Source organism: Hyposmocoma kahamanoa, unplaced genomic scaffold (genome assembly GCF_003589595.1).
Source record: "Hyposmocoma kahamanoa isolate Upper Pololo Valley unplaced genomic scaffold, ASM358959v1 93, whole genome shotgun sequence".
Lineage (NCBI taxonomy): Eukaryota > Metazoa > Arthropoda > Insecta > Lepidoptera > Cosmopterigidae > Hyposmocoma > Hyposmocoma kahamanoa.
Genome location: NW_020654810.1, coordinates 18,523,232 through 18,546,517, shown reverse-complemented (window position 1 = coordinate 18,546,517; position 23,286 = coordinate 18,523,232). Strand labels below are relative to the sequence as shown.

Below are 23,286 nucleotides of genomic sequence, written 5' to 3'. Positions count from 1 at the left end.
ATATATATATATATATATGTATACTAACTATGCGTTTTTAAGTGACACGTATGCTCGCTATATAAAGACAATATATACACAAATATTTCCATAGGATGTTTCCAATGCGTCATTGAACATTGTCATATAATAATGTGACAGCAATACAAGTGTATGTGTAAATTTATATGTATGTAGGTATGTAGCGTAGGAGGGTTTGGCAAAATCAAAAAACTCTTTGCTTATTGGATTCTCTTTTTTATTTCTTAGTCTATTCGGAATGTTGTTCAGTGTTCTAGATATCATCCCATGAAATGTCTCTTGTACATTTCAATTGTATAAACATAACTTACCACCAGGACGGAAATTGGAATGACCAAACGTCACTAGCGATGATACCCTATTTAGAGTATTTAATTAATAATTGTTCCTGACCCTGCATGCTCATGCGGGGCCTACGAGGATCTAAACCATATCTTCTTCTCCTGTCCCTCAATTGACCACGATACTTTCATATCCGAACTCCTAGCAATCAGTGTCCCACTCCCCACCTCCATAAAAAGTTTATTGTATTTATGTAACAAAGATGTTTAAAATATACTGGCCCTATTTATCGAAAATAACAATATCAAGGTTTAATATGTATGCCTATATATAATAGCTACCCACCTACCCAACCTACCATATCCTTTATCATCCAAATTCCGTACCTCTTCCATAATCTGTAATTCTGCTTTCCCAACCTTTCATTGGCTAAATGCAAAGGCAAAGCCATTAATACTAAAAAAAAACATTTTTAATTTTGTTGTTTTTATTTGTTCGAGAGAAAAATCGAAAAATAGAGAAAATCTTTCTGTCGGCTGTTTTTGTGTAATTGTGTTTTAAAAAATTTCTCCTACCCTTTGAAGCTCTTTCTTTATTATCTTCTAAATGTTGCTTGAATACTCATGTTTATGTGAACTATAGTGACTAACTAGTCTAGTACGTGAATTTTGCTAAAATCCATTAAATATAATAAATAAATAAGTGACATCTCATCCCATTAATCATAAGGTGTTGAACTGTTTGTTGAAATAATTGAAGTATGAAACTTCTTGGGTTCTCTAGGTGAGAACCTGAGAAGCAAGTTCAGGAACAGAATAGGTAGGTTCCATTGCACTTTACTGAATCTATGTGAAACCAAAACAAGTCGATAGCAGTATACAAAACTGGTGTTTCTTTGACTGGAGATGTTCTTTTGTAGCTAAGTACATAATTGGATTGTTATAAACCTATAACTTTTGATATTTATTTTTTCGTTATTGATACAAGGATTTATAGAAGTAGTTTGACTTTGTGAAGTATTTAGAAAAAGTATCAAGAGGGTTGGCTTCGTGGCACAGTTTACCCCACATTGGTACTTGAATCTTTTATAATATTCATAAATATCGTGTTTAGTTAGTTAGTGTAGTTCGTGTTTTATATTACTTTCCTCCTGAATGAGAAGAATAGGTCCATATAAAATTTTCATGCCTGTACCTATCGGCTGAAAATCTGTTCGTCATCCAGTACATCCAAGATACCTCAGATATCTTTTGGGGTCCCCTTACACCACGTCAATCACCTTAGTTCTCCACATAATTAGTCATAAAGGCCTCAAAATCGTCCATTTTTAAAATAATTAAAAAAAACCACTCTGGGGCGTGGTTGGTTCAGCAAGTGTCCATTGCTGTTCAGCGAGGCAATGATGCCAGTATAATGGGAACGTTTGAGCCGGACACGATACGGGGCGGGATTTTCTTTTTAGGTTAAATTAGTTTTTAAGTTAAAAATCTCTTGCAAAGCCTAGTTTTTTTTTAGTACCTATCGACGAAGCCCAGTGCTGATCTTTAACTAACTTAAAATAATACAATTTATAAACAAAAAAAAATGGTAGGTAAATACGTAAAATAAAAAAATGTCAGAAGAACTCAAGAGAAAATGCAAATAACACAGTGATAAAAATGTTAAAATATTCCCAAGTCAGACTTAAGACAGCTAAAGACTGCTTTTATACAAGTGCGACTTAACTCGATCCTGAGACCGAGTTAAGATTCAGCCGAGACATAAATAGTTCAACAAAAAGGATCCAATGCACATCCAGTCACTTTCGAGATAATATGGCAGTTTGAAGTTTAAAAGTGTTTCTCAGTCTTGTTTTCAAAATGTATTATGTCAAGTAACTGCAGAGATACTTATTTATGTTTACATGTTGGATTCTTTTTGCTGATCTAAGAGGTTAGAATTTAGGAACCGTTTGGTACATATAACTAATTTTTTGATAATTTTGTGGATTGGATCCTTTTTGCTTAACTACTTCCTTATTAACTGGAGTCGTACTTGAGATTTTTTTTTTTTATGCTTAAGTCAGACTTACACACCGTCACTATAGTGACGTTTGCATAGTAAACCGATTTCATTTTCATATAGACCTATTTTTTTATACCTATTTCATTTTTATGTAATTTGAAAGAAATGGTATATCTTTGCAATTTAGCGCAATTTAATAATATTAAGAATCGGAATGAGCGAATTTTGGATTTGGTTCTATCGAATGTCGTTGGCGGTTTGAGAGTGGAAGAGGCTATATACCTCTACTAAAGCTTGATAAACATCACCCTAGTTTATTTATTTCACTTGATAGCTATAAGCAAAAAAAATATTATCTACAAGCTAATAATGCTTCATTGAAACCTAACTTTCATAAATGCAATTACGTTAAGCTTAGAGCTCAAATTGGAACTGTTGATTGGTATGAACTTTTAAATAATATGGACACAAATGAGGCGTTGGAACGCTTTTATCAGGCACTACAAAAGGCAATTTTATTATTTACTCCATTAAAAAAATGTACTTCTTCAAACCTTCCACATTGGTATAGTCATACACTTCGACGCTGTTTACGCGAGAAATTAAAATATCACATATATTTTAAATGTATGGCAATAAAAGAGATTATGACAAATCATTCTTGAGATCAGTTTGTGATAGGTTCGGTTTACTACGAAGTCTGCAATCGCATGCCAATAGGGTTGAGTATTTTAAGGTGCCGTTATTAGAAAAAAGGCGAGATTTTAATGAACTCATTTACTTACATAAAATCTTACATTCTATGGTGGATTGTGCCGAGCTTTTAAGCCAATTTAATTTTTTAATTAAGCTTCAGGGTGCCGAGAATTTTTCGTCTAAATGTATATAAAAATAATACCTCTTTCTATAACCCAATAGTGAAATTTGCCGAACTTATTGCTCATCTCGACATTTTTAATTCGAAAATTAATTCATTCAAGTCGCAATCACGTGTATCGCTTGATTTTTGGCTTTTGATAATTTGTGTTCTGTTGTATTGTTATTACTATTATTTTGTACTATTTAAACAAATCACTTTGTAAATTTATTTATTAATTCCTTTTTTTTTATTAATTTCTTCGTTTTTGATTTGGAGATTGTAATTTTACACTAACCTAATACTAAGACTAATTTTATCATGCTGTGTACACTGTTTTTGCAATGTGGTCTAGGCTATTAATGTATCAAACCGTATCTGTTACCATGTGATGATTACATTCTGTTTGTGTACCTTTAAAATAAAATAAAAAATAGATAATAAACAAAAGTACTTTTTACTTGATTTATCTCACTCATTCGATAATTTGAAATAGAGTATCATTGCGTAACCTTAAAAAATGACCATAAAAAATTATTGTAACAAATTGCTTGATCTATTAAAATTCCAAACATATCGATGCCTTACTTTCTCAAACTCGTATCTTAAAAAGAGTGATTATTCAGGAGATGGCAAATCTTTATGTTTATTTTAAATTTCTTATCAAGGGTGTTAATTTGGATACATTACTTTAAGAATAGGTAAACGCCAGTGTGTAAAATGAAGGAAATGTCATGTGAAATCAGCATGCAAAACTTGCATATACATTTTTTGCATTATTTAGAAAGCAAGGCTACAAAATGCCAAACTGCCTCCGTGGCCGAACGGTTACCATGCTGGTCTGCTTGTTATACCTACATTTATTTATCTCGTGAGTTTGAGAGTAATTTGTGGTTGTCTATATGTGTGTCCATGGCACCCGTGACACACGGTTTCCCTAGTGCGGGGTTAGGAGTGTGTGCGTTATTTATTTCAATTATCAAATATTTTTTAAAACATCAAACGATTTATATTCAACAATTGTTTTATTATAATATCAATGAATTTCTGATCAAAAATTCCTAACCCAGAGGAACAGTCTACTCTTACTCTCTTCCCTTCTACTTTGTTGAGCCGGAAAGGGTCCATGATGTGATTCTTTTGATGTGTAACACCTTGTACATCATATCATTGTGGAATGCAAATGAAGAATATTGAATATACCTAAAACGTTAAGTTTTAGTAACGTAACGTAAACGTAAAAGTTTACGTTACGTTATTTGCAGTAAGTAAAATTATTTGTGAAACTCAATAGCTCCGACGCTTTATTTTTAAAGCCCCGCACTAGGGTAACCCTGTATCGCGAGTGCTATGAACACACACATATACAAACAAAAAATTACACCCAAGCTAACGAGGGAAATAAATTTAAGTCATACAAATATTTCTCTCGGCCCGGGAATCGAACACGGACCTTCAGCGTGACAGTCCAGCATGGTAACCGTTCGGCCACAGAGGCAATTAAAGGAAGCTTGAATTATAAATAATAAATACTACTGTAGCTTATAAGTAATTTCAGTTTTGTCATATGTCTATGTCTTGTCTAAGAGCCCTGATGAGATCCTTGTAGAGATTTATATGTTCTTGGCTTATCAGGAATTGTTTCAAAGATATACTACTATATAATGATACACGGTAGCGACGACATTCCGAACTTCTCCGCAAAAATGTATGTGCACAAACAATTTTCCCCACATGTTCATTGTTTCTTTGTTATAAGATGCACTTTTTTAGACATTTTTTAGACATTTAAACAGTATAAATTTACCAGACAAATAGTGCGACCTCTCGTTTTGAGAATTTGGATAGGAGTCACGACGGAAGAACAGACGTAAGAATAGTGAAAGAAAAGGAAATTCGAGACCGATTTGAAAAATTTAAAAGTAAACGGCCAGGAACCAGTAAGAGGGTGATAAAAAGATAAGCTGACGACGAAGGAGGTCAGCTTGATCATAACAGTACTGTACAAACCTGTTTAGTCCTTGCGTCGTAAGGAATAACATACGTAGATCCATCCAGCCTATGAATTCTGCGTCCGGTCATCGGTATCCCGTGGTTGTTGATCATATGGTCCTCGAGCCCTACATCTCTGAGGGCCCTCCGACCTCGGACTGAAAGAGCTAAGTTAATGGACCGCCCCCGGACTTGTGGGGTTTTTCGGATATCTGTATGAAAAAAATATGTTTTATTGTGATTAATACGCGCATAATATCCGAGCGTTGTACCTTTACATATTAGCAAGATGAAAGAAAATGGCGCTGGTTTTATTCAGCTACGTAACTTACTCAAGACTTGTCTCGCCTTTCGATGGAAAAAGTATAAGGGCGTCTATGCACTGCGTCCGGTCCGTATGCGTTCCGAATCCGAGAATATACATCTACAAAACTCTGACCATTTTCGGATTCAAATCCGAGAAAATACATATACAGCTTGTACACCTGGAGATTCACAATTCTGGTGCAGTGTGGTATGCAGCGTTTAACTCGTTCGTTAACCATGCTACCTTTCAATCGCCATCAACTTTTGGCATTCTCATTGTACGAATCTTCGTACCGTATGTACTGTGTCTTCACGCAGGAGAAATAAAGAGTGCTGGGGACTTTTCAGACGAACATTTTATTATAACTAAGACAAGATAGCACGAAAGTTCATAGTCGTTACCGATTTAGTGTACTATACCTGCTAATCCTTACACCCCTCCGTCAATTCGATCGAATCGGATGCAGTGCACAAGCGTTAATACGATTAACACAGTAGTAACTTCGGTGCGCGAAAACAATGACCCGAATTAAAGATATTCTCGACTTCGGAAGACGGTTTTAGTGCGCTATCATATAAATAGTACTACCTATGACCACTTCGGACCGCAATTTCTCGGATTCAGAACTAATATGATCCGACGCAGTGTGCAAACTCCCTTAGGAATTAATCGCACACTTCTCGCCGCACAACACGGTTTTCTTTAAGCTACGCTGTTTGATAATTGTCATTTTTAATAACAATAATCGTGATGTAATGTGGTTGTTTAGAGTTCCTATTTATAGATTTTAGATATACTCGTACCAAGTAACGTCATCGAGTACATAACCAAATGTAACACGTGATAATTGATCTATTACATTGAATAGTAATTAATTTACACGCAATAAATTTGTAAAATTTTCGCATAAATTATAAGACAGTGTTCGGCTTTTTTTATGATAGAGAGAAAATTATTGTAGGTACAAATTGATTTTCATCGATCTACAATCGAATATATATAATTATATATATAAATTCAATATTAATAATGCAAATAAAACGTAACCACAACATTGTTTAACTTGCCTTCGCGTAATTCATATAAACGGACTTGGTGGCCTCTCTTGGCTAAATACAGAGCCTCCAGTGATCCAACCTGTGTAAAACAATTTAGTATATTGAAATCCCACACCATCTGCTTAACGATAATATATCTAGTATATGAAGGCCTAGGTGGCTCAACTCTTTGCATTGTTGGCGCTGGATGTGTATGTAGGTACCAGGTTCGTTTCCCAACAGGATTTTGTAGCAGTGAAGCTTCTTGTAGAGTTCGACCAGAGGCGTATTGCTACCTTGCCTCTTCTGCCGCCAAGCAGTAATGTGAGCATTATTGCGTTCCGCTTTTGTAGAGTAGTGTGCTGGTGAAATTAAGGGCACATGAGACTTGTCAAGTTATGTCTCAAAACTTGAATGCGCAGTTGCATTTCGGAAATAAAATTTTCTAAATTGGGTTTGGTCTGGGTGTTCTGGTTAGTGCCCCATAATGAATTACGTTGCTGTGGGACTCATGGTATTAACAAAAAATTCCCTAGTTTCCGACCAGATCATTAAAAACTCATATTTCTGTAACTATTCCCACAAAGAAAACGTGTTTTTTTTTAAAGAATCAGTTATATAACAAACATACTAAGATGCGCTAAGAAGGATAAAGTATTATTGACGTAAGCGTTTGAAATTTAAGCCAATTTAAAATGTATATTTAAGTTTCATTCCTTTACAGAAAATAAAAACGGTACCTAATGATCTTTGCAACTTACACAACTTTCTATATGCAATGATTTTTTTTTCATAGAAATACTGACATAAAAGTCTCAAACGCTTATTTCCGTCATCAATATTCGATCTAAGTTACGCATTTATTTAAAAAATATTATTCTTCAATCTACTATACAAAAGAGTACTTTAAAAATAAATAAAATTAAAAACTTACCAAACCGCCACCAACGACAACAACGTCCAATTTTTTTTTTGAAACCACACAATTATTTTCCATTATTAAATTACAAGAAATCTTTAAATAATAATTGATATATTATACTGTATTTAAATTGCAATCTAATGTTGACGAGACGTGCACCGTACGTAGGGTACAATAGAACTGAGTACCTTCATAGCATCATTGGTTAACAAATCTCTATATACGTGTGGCGATAATAACTTATCATTCTACATCGGTTCTTTTCGTGCATGCTGTATTAAAATGGTTAATGAATGATAAATGAATGAATGAATGGTTAAGGAATGATTAATTAAATTAACAGTAGAGGAATAAAAATATTTTTCACCTCACTAGCTCGGAAAGGCTTTCTTTCTCATTAGAAATCTGCGCGCAAAAGCGTTTTTTGCACGCTAGCGTGGAAATGGTTTTTGAAATTCGAACTTGACGATGAAATAAAAAGACAATGGCACGTTTAATTAACAGAACTAAAATAATTTCAATAACCACTTAATCACACAAAATAAAAGTACAAGCAAGAATAAACATTGATGCGGTGTAAATTCAGAACGCATTCGAAGATAAACTTTATCTTTTCATCAAAAAAGATTTTTAAATTCAACTGTTTTTCTTTCATCTACCATTTCTCTCGCTATAGTGAAGTGAAAAGTTATGTGTTTCGCTCTTCGTCTCGTGCCTTGAAACCCTCGCTGCGCTCAGAAATCTATATTTGAACCATTCGCTTCACTCGTGGTTAAATCGTGGCTTCCTTCGTTTGCTCAGATTTCAATACAAGCACTCGCGGCAAACAACAAGTTTGCAGCCTTGCATAACATATAACTATTACAATACACAATTTGTAAAGACTAAGTTTTTAAAGAAATCTTTACACTTTTAATACATACATACTATTTACACCTACGTATCATTCATTTTATATACGAGTAGGTATATATAAAGCCAAGTTCTTACTCACTAATAGAAATAGAATGCATACTTCCCGATATGGTGGAAAAAAGATAGGATCTAATAAATATATAAATGAGATGACCTGAATGTGGAAAATATGAAGGAGTGATCAACAGCCTGCAAAAACTATGATATATGGAGGGGATATTTGTGCACTTTTATGAGGTACACCCTGGCCAATTTCGGCCAGATGTAAAAAATGTTCGAAATTCAAATAAACGAGATGGCCACCATACAAATTTTAAGATAGAAGTATCACGAAAACTATTAGAGATAGTTAGGAGGTGCTGGAAGGAATGTCATAAATAGATAGATAGACGGCCATGTAAGCGCTTTTTCGTTAAAACTGATTGCCGAAAAAGACTTAGTCTGATTCTGGTGAAAATTGGCATGCGGAGACCTGTAGGAGTGCCTGACAAAAATTTGTGGTCAAAATTGGTTTTGGTCATTTTCAAATGTGGTCGCCACACAAGCGTTCGTTGGCCGTAGAAAAAAGTTTTCTGCTCCCTTTGAAACTTTGCATGCGGAAACTTCTAGGAATGCCTTATAAAAATTCGTGATCACAATTGGTTTTTCGCCATGTTCAAACATGGCAGTGCCAAACAAACTTTTTTTCGCGGTACATTTTAGAAATATCCTCCAAAAGGCCTAAGTCAGTGATCTTATAAAATATATTACATTAAATGAAAAATTTCAATCTTTACATACTTAATCTATTTCAAAGAAGATGCACTGTAAAATATTTAAAAAATCCGAAGTTTCTTATTGTTCTGTGTTCCAAACATTAAACGGACACTTTTTATAAAAATAATAACATATTATCATGTCATTTGTAAATATTTTTTACTGTAACTCATGGCCTTGGTAAAAGGTTTACAGTCACCGTTTGTTTGTTTACAGTTTTTCTAATTCTAAAAAACGAAGTTCAATGTGAGAGGAGGAATATAATACGACCGTCTCGAATGTTAAGAAACATACACAGTCTTACTTCCCAATATCGATTATTTAGGACATATCAGTAATACGACCCGACTGACACATGAGACAAAGCCACGGTTTAGTATAGGTTTTCACTTTATCACGTAAGTACACTTAGAGCAAAAAAGGTTTCCTTGACTTAAAAATATAGTACTAGTTTAGGTGTAATTAAAATGGACGCATTGAAGACTTCATTGTTTTATTGTCGGTTGACACAAAGCGACTGGTGACTACATAAGACTCTCCTTGTATTGAATCTTAAAAAACGTGTAAGTAAAAACAACCACACACAAAAATAAATGAACATAAAGTTTATTTTCTGTTGTATCTCTTAGTATTTTTACTCTTAAAACTAAACATACTTTTTTCGTCATACGTACAACATTTATACAAATCGCAAAGAAATCTTTAAAAAACTCAAAATCTAGAACAAGAAGAATACGACAGCAGACAGCGACTACAGAATATGTCAGCAATATTTAATATAGATTCAGCAGTAAACAATTTTTCAGGAAAAAAAATGGTACCTTTATTAGATTATACATTAACGAGGGCGAATGGCTACACAAATTGACTGATTCGAATACTGTTCATCTTTTACATCTCGATCGCGAACCATACCAGGCTAGGTATTTGTAAAATACTACAATACCAGCACGCTATGATGGCCGTTGTGATAGATTACAATAGTGAGGTCAAATCTCTATTCATTATCGAAAAAAATAAATCAAATGCGAGTCACTTCTATAAGTTTTTAGATTTTTATAACTAGTATTGCAAGGGGTAGCTGATTAAAAAGTTTTAATGAAACGAAAATAAAAATATTTACTTAATATATCGTCAATTCGAAACTGCTTTGTTTTGCACTAAGCTTCGACGCGAGTTTGCAGGAAGTAGAAGTTGGGCTGGACAGCGATCCTATAAATTACGATCGTAATAAATTTCATTTTTTTAAATTTCGAATTTAGAGAAACAAATGCCGAGTTGTGTCCATAAATTTTACTGCACGTCACTATTGACAACAATGTATAGCAATTTAGCTCCTTCAACGTAGTTATGAATTAATACGATACATGATGAGCAGACAAACCTCAAAACAGCCATCATAGCATGCCGATACTAAGAACCTCACAGGACTATAATATTATTAAAATCATAAATAGCAACGTTACTTCAAGGAAGTAAAAGGTAATAAGTTTACCAAAAATAAACTTCTAAAATTTCGCTGTATTATCTGTACATTATACTATATGAATTGTATACGAATGTAAATCTGATGAATTATAAAAAGTCATAGAACAAAACCTGTTGTTTATGATATTAGTAGTATGATCCTGCGAGATATTTATATTTTCAAATAACCGTGTATAAGGTTCAATTCTGTAGGTGAGAGGTGAAGAACCTCAAATACCAAATAGTGATTTTTACTACGGAGCGTTTTAAAGATAATAGACTCTTAATTAGACATTTAAAATCTTAGGCTCAATTTTTATTACGGCGGAACGGAATGATAGGTATTTTTTGGAACGATACCTATTGTACATAGACTAGTGAACTTTATGGTCAATTGTGTAACGAACAAACTATGAAAATATACCTATATAAGTATGAGCCAAAAATCACATCAAGCATCTTCCGCGGAGTTCTCGCGTCGGCAACGCCTGGTAAATCCGCGGGAAGTGGCGCGAAGGCAGAAGCAATGTGACGTCAAACGTCGACGAAATACTACAGACTCAAGGCGCAGTTGCGAGAAAACTCGCGAATGCTCAAGATTAACGCTTCCGTAACGCCGTAATGTAACTTGAGCCTTAAGGTCAAATATATGTTAAATAAAAAACATACGACGATAGGACATAATGTCTGTTAAAAATGGTTAAAATTTTAACACACTAAAGTAATATTTGTAAAAACATTTCAATTCCGATATGGACCTTTAATGTCCTTTGCCTTTCACCTGCAGAATTTAACGGCAGATATGTTCTTTTATGGGCAAATTCAGTGCAAATCCTTAAAAAAACCATAGAGACCAAGGTTTTTGTCCGTATAGCCCACACTGGAAATGTGTGCCATAACTAACGTCTTTAAGAGCATTAGTTTTCGTTACAATAACTACATACTTGCTAAAGTACAACTTACGGTGTAAAAAAGGTTGAAAATTAATACAAATATTGATATAAAACTACGTTTGTGTTTCTGTTAAACATCTGAAAAATATGTGCCACGGCGATTTCACACCGATCACACGCCGATTACGCCAGCACCGACGATTTTACGATCGGCGCACATGCCAAGCTTTTAATTTTTTTTTTGCCGAACATAACAGGTCATGCCTATTGAATTTTGTGCCACTCAGCCTTATTGCCAGTTCTTCTGATATTATCTATCTTTATCTAAATAGACCATCAGGCCTATATTTCGTCTTCCCAATCGAAACAATAACAAAGTTGCATCCAATGCATAGGAATTTAAATTACGTGTACCACCTGGACTGCGCACTTCGTGGACTTTATCACATCCTTGTTAGTTCGCAACCCTAATTCGTCAAAAAGAAAGAAGATAATTTTTTAATGTGTGAACACGTTCTTCAAAAATATTCTCAGTCATTTGACTAGATATCATCGACACTGTTTTGCTGCTAAACGTATAAATAAATGCTAATCTAGAAACTCATATTAGATTGCATAGTCGACATATCTTCAGAGGGACTTTGGCTGGAGCTGAACGAACTAAGAGTCTCTCGAGTCTCTTCCTTAATTTTCAAATGATCAGTACTAGACGCCGGTCGTGGTGGCAGAGATCTATCTTTGTCTTTGAAAGACTTGTCTTTACTGCTATGTTTATGCTTGTGCTTATGTTTGTGCTTCTTCTTTTCCTTCTTCTTCTTTTTGGCCTGAAAATTTTACGCTTTTATTGATACGTCGTTGTTGCACTACGATCGCGTTTGATTTAAAAATAACTTCAAGAGCAGATGGTATAAACTAACCCAAAATCGGGTGAGCCGTTACGACTTAAAAAAGAATAAACCAAATATTCCTTAACTTATAAATCGTCGGTATTTTATGGGAAGCGCCATTTCCGAAAATTTTTTCGAAGAGTATGTTTTAGGTTTTAAAGACTCTTTTAAAATATTTACGTCACGTTTTAATAATTAATTTTGGTTTTAATTAAGTTTTAAAATAGAATTTAAAACAGGGGTAAATATTTTAAAACAAACATTTTAAAAAACAGGTACGTGCGAAAAATATTTATTCGTATGTGAGCGCGTTTATTCCCGTTTCCAAATGTTAGTACGATGCAACACGAAAGTTTAAAAGAGTATATTTTGAAACAATAGTGAAAAGCTAAAACATTCTACCCTGAAAATTATTCAAAATGGTGCTCTCGCCCTTTGTACAAAACAGCGACGAAATGTTTCATAATACGAACGAACTAAAATTATTTAGCCTTGTAGGTTTCAGTATAATAAGGCTGCTTGTAAATTCTGACCAAACATTAGTCCTATTTTCCTACAATCAGAGAAGAAAATTAATAAATATCAAATTGCAAAGTGAACAGTGCATTTCGTGCCGGGTGACTAACAGAATGTAATTGGGTAATTCAAGTATACATTAGAAATGTATATGTGTATGACAACTATACAGATATGTGTTATTTATTCAAATGTCATTATATATTTTAAGTTACAAATTTTTTCTCAAAGTTTTCCGCCGCACATGGACTAAAACGGTTTTATATCATCACCCCTTGCTCCAAACATTTTCAGTATTACATAATTTTTTGTTCAAAGAAAAGATTTTTCTTATTACATATTACGTAAGAAACACTAATTAGTCTGCTGAGCAATCACTAAGTGCACTCACCTTCGGTCCACTCAAGTCCAGTTCCTTGTCATGCCTGAACATGCCCGGTTCGAAGCCAATAGGCCCTGACGTTCCTGGGATACCTGGCAACGGCGCCGCGTTGTCCGAGATGAATTCCCTTTTTGAGTCATCCTGTGTCAAAACATATTTGTACAGGTACAAAATTGTTTAAAACAAGTGGACGTGTAAATAACACAATAAAGTAATATCAACATGATAATTGGTATAATATTAGTCCCTTTATGCCAACACTAATTTTATAGCAAGAAATCGTATTACATGGACACACTGACTAGTAATTTTTTCTCTAATTGTAGAGTCGGTTTTTTTAGTACTAAAAAACCGACCTCAAAAGTTCGTGGGATTACATTTATTTGTCAAGTTTGATTGAAATCGGTTACCGGAAAGTGCACGAAAACGGTTTCAACTCCTAGTTTGACACCCTTAGACGCGGAATATTTTCTTCAAATCTCAATGGGACTACTACTGAGGTACCCTCTTTCCAACAAAAGAAGAATCATCCAAATCGGGTTTTCCAAATTCACAAGTCGAGTTATCACGTAACATACATACAAAAAAAACATACAGACAAATTAAAAAACTCCACTTTTTTTTATAAGTCGGTTAAAAATCAGGACTGAACGATTCTTCGATGATTTAAATCCGGAAAAATAGTTTCATTTCCTATCTGTACGATTCTACTTTTGATATTAATGTTGTTGACAATTTACTAAGCCTCCGTATAAAAACATGGCTACTCACACTGTAGACTCGAATAGGCATATCCTGAACAGAAGTGACGTCAATCTTGATTTCCTCCTCTTTTATACTGGAAACAGGCACAGGTAAATTGTCATCTTTGAGATCTGGTATCAGGGGCACCGGCGGCAACTCTTCTAGAGGGCCTATTTCTGGCTCGTATTTTACCTAGAAAATTAACACAAATATTAAAACATTATCTACCACCATACACCACAGTCATAGGTCTGGCGATAACAGTAAAGCAAACCGAAAATCATCGTATTTTTTAACAATTGTAAAAATACGTTGTCCTCTCACAGAGCTATCGGAATTTATGAGCGAAATTTAATTTGAAATTTACCATGATTTTATCGAAGAACAAAACAACTTCATTACGTGTATGAAATTCCATTCAAACTACAGCTAAAGCCCTCTCATTGTGAGTAGGGGCATGTGCCATGACTATATAGGACAATTATTATAATTATAACAATTGTACATACAAAAAAAATGCCTTTTAGTACCCTTGATAGGATTTCTCATTTCGTCATAAAGTAATGGTCGCAGGGCACGGCTACCCTAAATCCACTCGTGAAGCCATACGCTACATAGCCAGCCTACTGGCTTACAAACATAATAAAAACAAGCAAATGTATATAACAGACAGCTATCTGTCATATAATATCTGTATGTGAGAGATAAAGAACCGTAAGTGCCAAATAGTCATTTTTCTACAGAACGTGTTAAAGAGAATGAGGCTCTTAACTAGGCACTTAATATCAATCTTAATGTCAAATAAAATAAGTTAAACAAAAACAAACGACGATAGGACTTAATGTCTTTTACCAATACTTGATTTTTAGCATTCCAAAGCAAGTTTTGTAAAAATATCAAAATTCCTAAATATGGACTTAAGGTTCTTTACCTTCCACCTACAGATATATGGGAACTGTTATCCCAAACAACAAGGTAGCGTGTCTCTATTATGCGCAATAAGGCGACAGTCTCCTGATTCGTACTGTAATGAATCCGTATTATCATAATAAATATTAAAGCTGTGAGTACTATTGGGACATTGCTAAATTAAAAAATATCTTTGTTCAATTTTTTTAAATTTTTAATTAACGGGACGAACAAGTGCGCCTGAAGGTAAGATACACGCTAGTCCATAACAGTTGCAGTGCCACTCAGAGCTTTAAAACACAAAGATCTGAGGAGCACTGCCACTGCGCCCGTCAACCTGAGACATAAGTTGACAAGTCCCATTTGCCTAATTTCACCAGCACCCTTACCCTTCAAAACTGGAACACAGTAATGCTGACATTACTACTTGGCGGCAGAAATAGGTAAGGTGGCAGTACTTCCCTGGACGAACTCTTTCACAAGGAACTCTATTGCTATTATACATGTTTAAAGAACTATAAATATTTAAATTTAAATAATTACGTTTAAGCGATAAAACCGATAGCAACTCTGCCAAGATCGATAACATTTCAGGCGGCTGCATTTTGTGGCCAGTGTGTTCTAGCTGTAGGTAGACCTGTCAGACGCAACATCTTCACTCAAACGATGTGTAACTATTCTCATAGCAATCACTAATGGGCACATTTAAAAAAGCATTATACTCACATCCTCAATCTCCTGCTTAATAACGGGTTGTGACTCCAATTCCTTCTGTCTCTCTTTCTCTTTCTGCAACTCCCTCTCCCTTTCCAATCTCTCGCGTTCCTTATTGTGCATCTGTTTCATCATAGCCTGTATTTCAGGTAACGGAACGCATATTGGTCTTTTCAGTCCGTATAACGTGTAGTAGAGATCAACGAGATCGCATCTCAGTCTTGCGTCGTTTGCTAGATGGCTGTTTATGTTGTTCCATAGCCTATGGAAAAGTCATAATATAAAATACCAAAGTTTGCCAAAGAGCGAAGGGATGCAGCATATTAGGTGTAAAGAGGTCCGCTAAAATTTAAAACAGTATTCTGCGCTCGAAGACAGTCATATCCGATGTTGGGAAATGGATTGCCAATCAGAAATGGATCTGGGCTGGACACGTCTTCGCATGCACCGTCAGAGATAAACTCACACAGTCACCTGGTGGGTTTTTTTAATGATAACAAGGGACGGGACAAACAAGTCTTACCTTTAGTGGTAGTGTTACGCTTGTTCATTCATAACTCTACTACTATTAAAATGTGAAACAAGGGCTAAAATATAATACACAGAAAAGCCAATATATGGTATTTGGGAGCAGACGTAAGTGTAACTCTTGGTTACCTCACCTTGTACTTAACGGTATAGACCTTCAAATGGTAAATCAATTTAAATATTTATTTTATGTTATTTTATAGATAAGGTACATCAACAGTAGTACATATACTCTTAGATAACAGTGTAGCTTTACATTAGGATTGTACTTACATGTCTACCTATTACAGACGTATACAGCATTTAATGTAATAAAATAATAATAAGCAACAAAGAGAACAACAAATAACTTATGAAACTAGTGGGGAAACGATTCGAGAATATTATTTTTGAAAACATTACAGGAAGAATCAAAAATGTCTGTATCTATTCGAACGCTAAATGACGCCGAACAAGACTATTAGAAAGTATAGTTTTTGTTTTCACTGATTTGTAATATTTAGAGCATATATTTGCACCTGATCTTAAAAATGTCAGAAATGACAGCGGTATGGAAAGGGAACGTCGAACTCTGTCAGTCTAGGCGAATATGATCGCACGCAGATTCGCAAGATGTTCGGGAGAGGTGAAGATAACACTCTTCAGAGCGTACTGTCCCTCCCTATATACATGCAGTCTATGGTGAGAGCATACGAACAAAGCTTCCGGGGCCCTACGGACTGAATATAATAACGCGTACCAGGTGTGAATGTATTTGCCCCGTATCTGTAGCGCATCAGGGATGTTATTATCTATTTTAGACTCTTGCCTCTACCATGGCCTAATAGATAAATTTTGAATTTTTAAATGGGAGAGGCGGTATTCCCGGCAATGACACAGTCGGCCGGGGTCAGGGAATCAGGTTCAAGAACCGACGAATAATACGTGCCGGAAGCGACACGCCACAGAAATCCAACCGCCTCAAGCTGGTAGCGAGGCTGACTGGAATTGACCCGTTTGCGAACAATACAATTGGGATTATTTCAGTGGAGGCCACATCACACATGTCGTGATCTTGTATGGTAAGGGGATGGTAACGTCCACAGGAAATAACCTTGACTGCGATCGATCCAATATCATAATATCAGGCTTATTCGCAAGAATAGTCCTGTCTGTGATAATAGAACGGTCTCCATAGATTTTGGTGCGATCATCTTCGTGTATTGGTTCCAGTGAATACTTGTAATAAGGCATCCTCTGTTACACGAGTTATTATATAAAACCTTCGGTTTGACGTGGAATGAGCGTATTGCGGAAATTACGAAATCAAACAACTCAATATTTGATTATAAGATAATGCAAAGATAGTATTTTTATTGTAGTATTCACAAGCTTACAATTCCACGCTTTATACGCAATATTTACCTTAAAGTCGTGATATGAAATGAAAAGAGACAAATATGTTATTATGTTCCAATAATTACCGGAATAATACTTACAATAACGTTATCTAACTAGAGGTTAAACGAACATAATTATGTTCCTATTATTGAAGTTCTGTAGCAATTATACGAAGGCTTCATCCGAAGCGATTAGTATATGGGATACTTGTAGTAACGCGTGGTACAATACCTTACTAATCGAATCTTAAAACGCGAATACAAGAAATGTCTTGTGTTCAGAACTCTTCGATATTTTATCCGAATCGTTCGATTGTATAACGTTCTCAAATCGAAGAACGCTTTTCGAGCTATTCAGAACATTCCAAGTTAAACGTTCGATAAACAGCGTTTACGGAGTTATATAGTATAGTATAGTCGGTGAAATAGATTATAAGAAAAATGAAAATCATTTTACACACATTTTTAAGACTTTAAAAGCCTAGAATATAGGAATGCATTAAAATAAATTAATAAAATTGAACAAAATCTAGATTGCATTTAAAATAAAGATAGAGAGAGAGAAGATATTTCCATATTACATTCCTGCTCTGTAAACAATAGGACGTTCGGTAACTTTCATTCGATACTGTGTTATTCAGAACACCCGTTTCTAGCCTTTGCCGGTCGAGAAGTTCAAGTAATCGAACGGGTATGACGTCATTTCGGTCCAGTTTCGAATACGACAGTTTGGCGTTCGATTCGGGTGTTGTGAATAAAAATGAAAAAAAATCGGTCGACAACTGAGTTATCGTAAGGTTCTATATCGACCCCATGGTATGTCTCGCAAGTTAGACATAATATGTAACTTGAAGATGGGATACTTGAAGTTCGACGATTTTAAGCACATGAAGAATACTTTATTGATTAGATTGGGTTAATTACTACTTAATTAATTGTTATTCAATTTTTTTTAATTTAATGTATTTTTTTCAATATCTGTATATTTTAGTGACATATTATGTGAGTGTGTGTGATCGTTCACCAATTGGCACTGGCAGAATAACAGCGCTGTCATGTGTGCGCTGTAATTTGCCACATTTCTTCTGTACCACTGCCTCATATGCTTGAGCATATGCGACAGTGGTACAGTGTAGTGGTACGGTAATAAAATAATGTAGCATAAGTTATTCATGGTAGTCCCTTTAACCAGCTAAACAACTAATAAAATTGATTGCCATGATCTTAGACGGCAATTGTCTACTTTGCATTGACACTCGACCATACTTTTGAATAGTTGCTTTATTCATTACATATACTTAATAAATAGGGGAAGGTTGCTATCATTGGACCACTTAACTTCGTGTTCTAATATCATGAAAAAAAATGTTCCAAATGGAACCACTTACTTTATTTATAATTCTAGAGACCTTTATTATTTGTAACTGTTATCAAAAAGCAATCTTTTACATTTTTTTTAAGATAAACATCAAATAAACCTATTTCAGTGGTTGCCTTATTTGGACCACAATCTAATTGGTTGGACCTTTGAGTTGCCATGGATGGACTTCGTGCATTTTTAGAACAAGTCCAAAGAAGGAGTCTTTTAAAAATTAAACAATAGTAGTTAACTAAAATAATAACAAAAAGAACACACAATTTTATCATGAGCATAACGCTTACCAGCTTTATATTTGGAATTAAATACTCACAACTTCTATATTTTTAAATGACCAAGTAGATGCCTCTGTTTTACAACATTAAACATTACTTAGTTATAATTATATCACATTTGGCACGTTACGTATCAGAGATCAATAAATTACAAATCCAGGCTCAGGCCAAATTCATAGTAATACAGTAATTTTCTTACGCAAGCGAAAATGAAATAAAACTTTTATGTTCTTTTGATTAGAACATTTAAAACAACGTATTAAAAATCATCCTTATATCACTTTTTTGTTCTTATTTTTATGCAGCTGCACTGGGCTTTTTAGCCTATGCTTTTTAGAACGATTTATAAACTCGTGATGTGACCAATTTTGAAAATAAGTATGCGGTCCAATAAAAGCGTCCTCGGTCAATTCCACAAATTCCACAAACGATTCCATAATGTTTGTTTAGAAATTATATCTAACCCCGCAAATTAATTGGGGTAATCTCGAGATAATTAAAAAAATGAAATGTTTCCAAGTATTACTTAGGCTGACAGTCAATTCGCAAATTAAGCTAAATTATTAAATCTTGTGTTAAGTTACATAAAAATTATAACTTGCTATTTTTGATCGCCATCGCTGACAATCTCTTCACCTCAATGATAACCCGAGTTCAGCCGAATGATAAAACGGTGTTTGTTTTTTTTTCAAATTTTGTGTTGCGTATGTGAACTATCATAGGCACGTTTAGTCACTATCATAATTTCGTTTACGGGTTATTTCGGATACATTAAAGGCAATCACTTTACACTTATTACCCGTATTTACTAGCTGTTATAAATACTTTTTGAAATTGCGAGCAAGTTGTAGAACGGCGAAACAATAGAAAACGAGTGAAACAAAAATTCTGATAACAGTAAGAAATGGTGAGTAAATTCAGCAGTGTCAACGTTTTGATTCGACAGTCTTTATAAATAATTGTAAGGTTTATATTGTACCACTTCACATAACATACATAGTTCATACAACATAGACTTAAAGTCTTGTTATAAATGTTACCCAGTGGCGCATGTTAAAACAAAAACGACAAACAATATACTTGAAAAAGTGTCTACTTAAATTCAACAAACGATACAACAAACAAACGATATTGATATCTGACAGAAGTCTCACTGACAGTCGATCCGTTCGTATTAGGGATTCTCCACATTTACTCACATGGAATCTCCTTGAGCCGGTCAGAAAACCTTTATTTTATGTTGTGGGTGGAGATGCACTAAGAGCGAGAAAGACGTTGCGCGTTTCGCTACCGCTCGGATCGAAAATGCGAAGCGCACAACGTCATTTTCGCTTTTATTACATGGACATAAGGATTCTTCTGACCGCCTTTATGCGATTCCATGTCTATGTGGGGCTCCTTTAAGCATTTTTTATTTTATTCATTTTTTATTTATTAATCTACTCATTGCAACATAAATAGGTTAACAGATTGACACACAGAGTAACAAGTTTTAACATGTAAAGTAATTACACATGTAGCACAGAACGGGATACGATTATACGTCAATACGTATATTGAATCAATATTCAAAAGACATGTAACGCCATCTATTGCACCTAATAAGTATTCATCGTAAAATATGCATGATTATCTCTGTGTTGTTATATTAATTACTCCGTGTTTATTCGAAGAAAACATGTCATCACTGACACAATACCTACGAGATTATTTGAATATTTGTTGTGATAATATATTTATTATTATGGCCACTTACCTATGCACCACAGATTCAGTATCCAGGCGATGTCTCTGCGCTCGCTCAAACGGCGGATTGTTAATAAGCAGTCTCGCTAAGCCATGTCGCACACCAGGGTCTTGATCACTTTCCACTGCCGTTAGCAACGATGCCAAATCTTCTGGCTTTCCATCCACTCGTACGAAGTCTACTAGACATTCAAAAGCAGCGAGTCGCACATCTGTGAATATTAAAATCATTGTACAACTGAGTGGACATATCACTAATATCATAAACGATAAAATTCGAAACGGACATCAGGATTTATGTTACTCTAAAAGAAGAACTAAATTCGGAGGGTACATAATTTAACACCTGGTTAAGATATAAAGTCATACTAGTTTAAAATGAACAAAACATGACATGATAAATAGTGTATGAAATTCTTTCGTAATAAACCTAAAAAAGAGTCAGCGATCGCCTTGAATGCCTAATATGCGGAGAGATGTGTTTTCGAAACCAATTAATAAATCCAAATAACTAAACAGCGTTGAGATGTCAAGATAACGAAATTACATACTCTTTTTGGTAGTGAAATTGGAAATTAAACTTATTTCTTCAAACTAACGTTTCGATCAGCCGCGATCGTAAGACTTATAGAGCCCGAAACATGGGTTTGTTTGAAAAAAAATTTTCATTTCCAATGTGAGACTCGATCCGTTTTTTTTTCGGATGGCATCTAAATCTTCACATGCGGAAGCCTGATCGTACAACATCTGTAGATAATCGAGAAACTTCGAATGAACTGGAGCTTAGACACCTTCTACAGCATAGTTTCCCAGAGTCCCTCCCAAAGGGCGCTAAAGAGCCCTAAGGCGGTAGGGGGCTTCGGAAGCAATTGGGAGGCGTTGTTGCCGTCCAGAGAGTGCTACCGCATTTGAAAAACAGCCTGAATTATCTATAACTACAAATATATAACTTTTATTCTTGTGACTTTTTGTGTTGAGTTAATATAAAAAAATTGTGTTTCCAATTATTATGTGTGTTCAGTTATTTCGCAAATTAAAAATAAAACAATTATAACGCCCACCGCGGGCGTTGACATTTTTTATCATGCCCAAGTGAGCGGCGAGCCAAAAATTTGGGAACCTATGTTCTACAGCGAGACAATATGAACATCTGATACTAATACTACTTACCAATATACATCCCATACTGTGCGTAAGCTCTAAATATCGTGGGTATACTCGGCAAATGGCCGCACTGTTGCAATCGTCGGATTGCGCGTAAACAGCTTACAGTTATCGTATTCTTATAGCAAGGGAGGACTTTCTCCAGATTGAGAACACGGGTGATCTCTTCTAAGACCAGCTTCGTATCCGCTGACAGGGAGTCTGCTGTTATTGGTGCACCCTGTTGGTCAATTTTACGTGTTCAGTATAACGGGCTAGCACGCATTTACGAACTCACACTCACATTACGAACTCACACTCATATATATATTTTTTTTAAAACCAGCGGCAGCGCCACAGTGAATTGCACAAGCTGAATGAAGTCCTTTTGCGTAGGACATAACCACACAAATGACAGTACAATATGTAAGTAGTCGTTATATAATGGGTTTATTTTTGAATTTTTTATTTTGTTTATTAATTATTTTGTTTTGTTTGTCTAAGTGTTCACAATTTTTTTTATACAGGCTGTATATTTGAAAGTGGGATATGTCCTACTTACTACTTACTTATAGAGTACGTTATATTCCTGATTCTGAACTCACAGAAATAATAAACTAATGAACTTAAACTTTACAAAAAATATTTTTTAATTTTTTTTTTATCGATTACTACTTGAGAACAGCATTAGTTATCAAAATCTATGCACATCACTATGCCGTGCTAGACTTTGCATTGTGGAAAACGGTGGACATTTTGAACACTTGCTCCGTACCACGTAAGTGTAAATAAACTATAAATAAGTAAAAAATCAATCATTGTAAATAATTTGATTTCACATTTTTAACTACGCCAAAAACCTCAATTCTTATTAAATGATAACTAGTTACTAAATCATAAACTCATCTTTTTTAGTACATAAAACATTTCGATAATGTTCAAGTAAAAAATAATTAACATAAACTAAAACGTAAATGTGAAATCATTGTTATTGTTGCTGTCTCACTCGGCGGTCGCTTGGTAGTATTCCCATATCACTCGAAATCAAGCGTAAAGGGAAACGGTTTATTCCTATGTACACTTCAAAACACATTTGTTGATTTATTTTTTGTTCTATCCCATATCCTATTTTTATTTTAATCCGTATTAAGTTGTAACATGATTTACTATGATATGTATGAATATGTCTCACTTTCAAATATACAGCCTGTATATGTGCTGTGGCATTGCAAT

The 23,286-nt window shown here is 34.7% G+C and overlaps 2 protein-coding genes across 2 annotated transcripts in view; both read right to left on the bottom strand.

The window, feature by feature from the left end:
- LOC113237139 (kynurenine 3-monooxygenase) overlaps positions 1 to 6,589 on the bottom strand; it is an 18,126-nt gene extending 11,537 nt beyond the window's left edge. The window contains exons 1-2 of the mRNA XM_026473437.1: positions 6,530 to 6,589; positions 5,174 to 5,367 (exon numbers count right to left, since the gene is read on the bottom strand). Of these exons, the coding sequence (XP_026329222.1) occupies positions 5,174 to 5,269 (96 nt within the window). The 5' untranslated portion in view covers positions 5,270 to 5,367; positions 6,530 to 6,589. The remainder of the gene's footprint in view (positions 1 to 5,173; positions 5,368 to 6,529) is intronic.
- Positions 6,590 to 10,125: 3,536 nt separating this feature from the next.
- LOC113237094 (transcription initiation factor TFIID subunit 2) overlaps positions 10,126 to 23,286 on the bottom strand; it is a 29,259-nt gene continuing 16,098 nt past the window's right edge. The window contains exons 14-19 of the mRNA XM_026473361.1: positions 22,081 to 22,294; positions 20,921 to 21,122; positions 15,617 to 15,866; positions 14,009 to 14,173; positions 13,247 to 13,378; positions 10,126 to 12,276 (exon numbers count right to left, since the gene is read on the bottom strand). Of these exons, the coding sequence (XP_026329146.1) occupies positions 12,046 to 12,276; positions 13,247 to 13,378; positions 14,009 to 14,173; positions 15,617 to 15,866; positions 20,921 to 21,122; positions 22,081 to 22,294 (1,194 nt within the window). The 3' untranslated portion in view covers positions 10,126 to 12,045. The remainder of the gene's footprint in view (positions 12,277 to 13,246; positions 13,379 to 14,008; positions 14,174 to 15,616; positions 15,867 to 20,920; positions 21,123 to 22,080; positions 22,295 to 23,286) is intronic.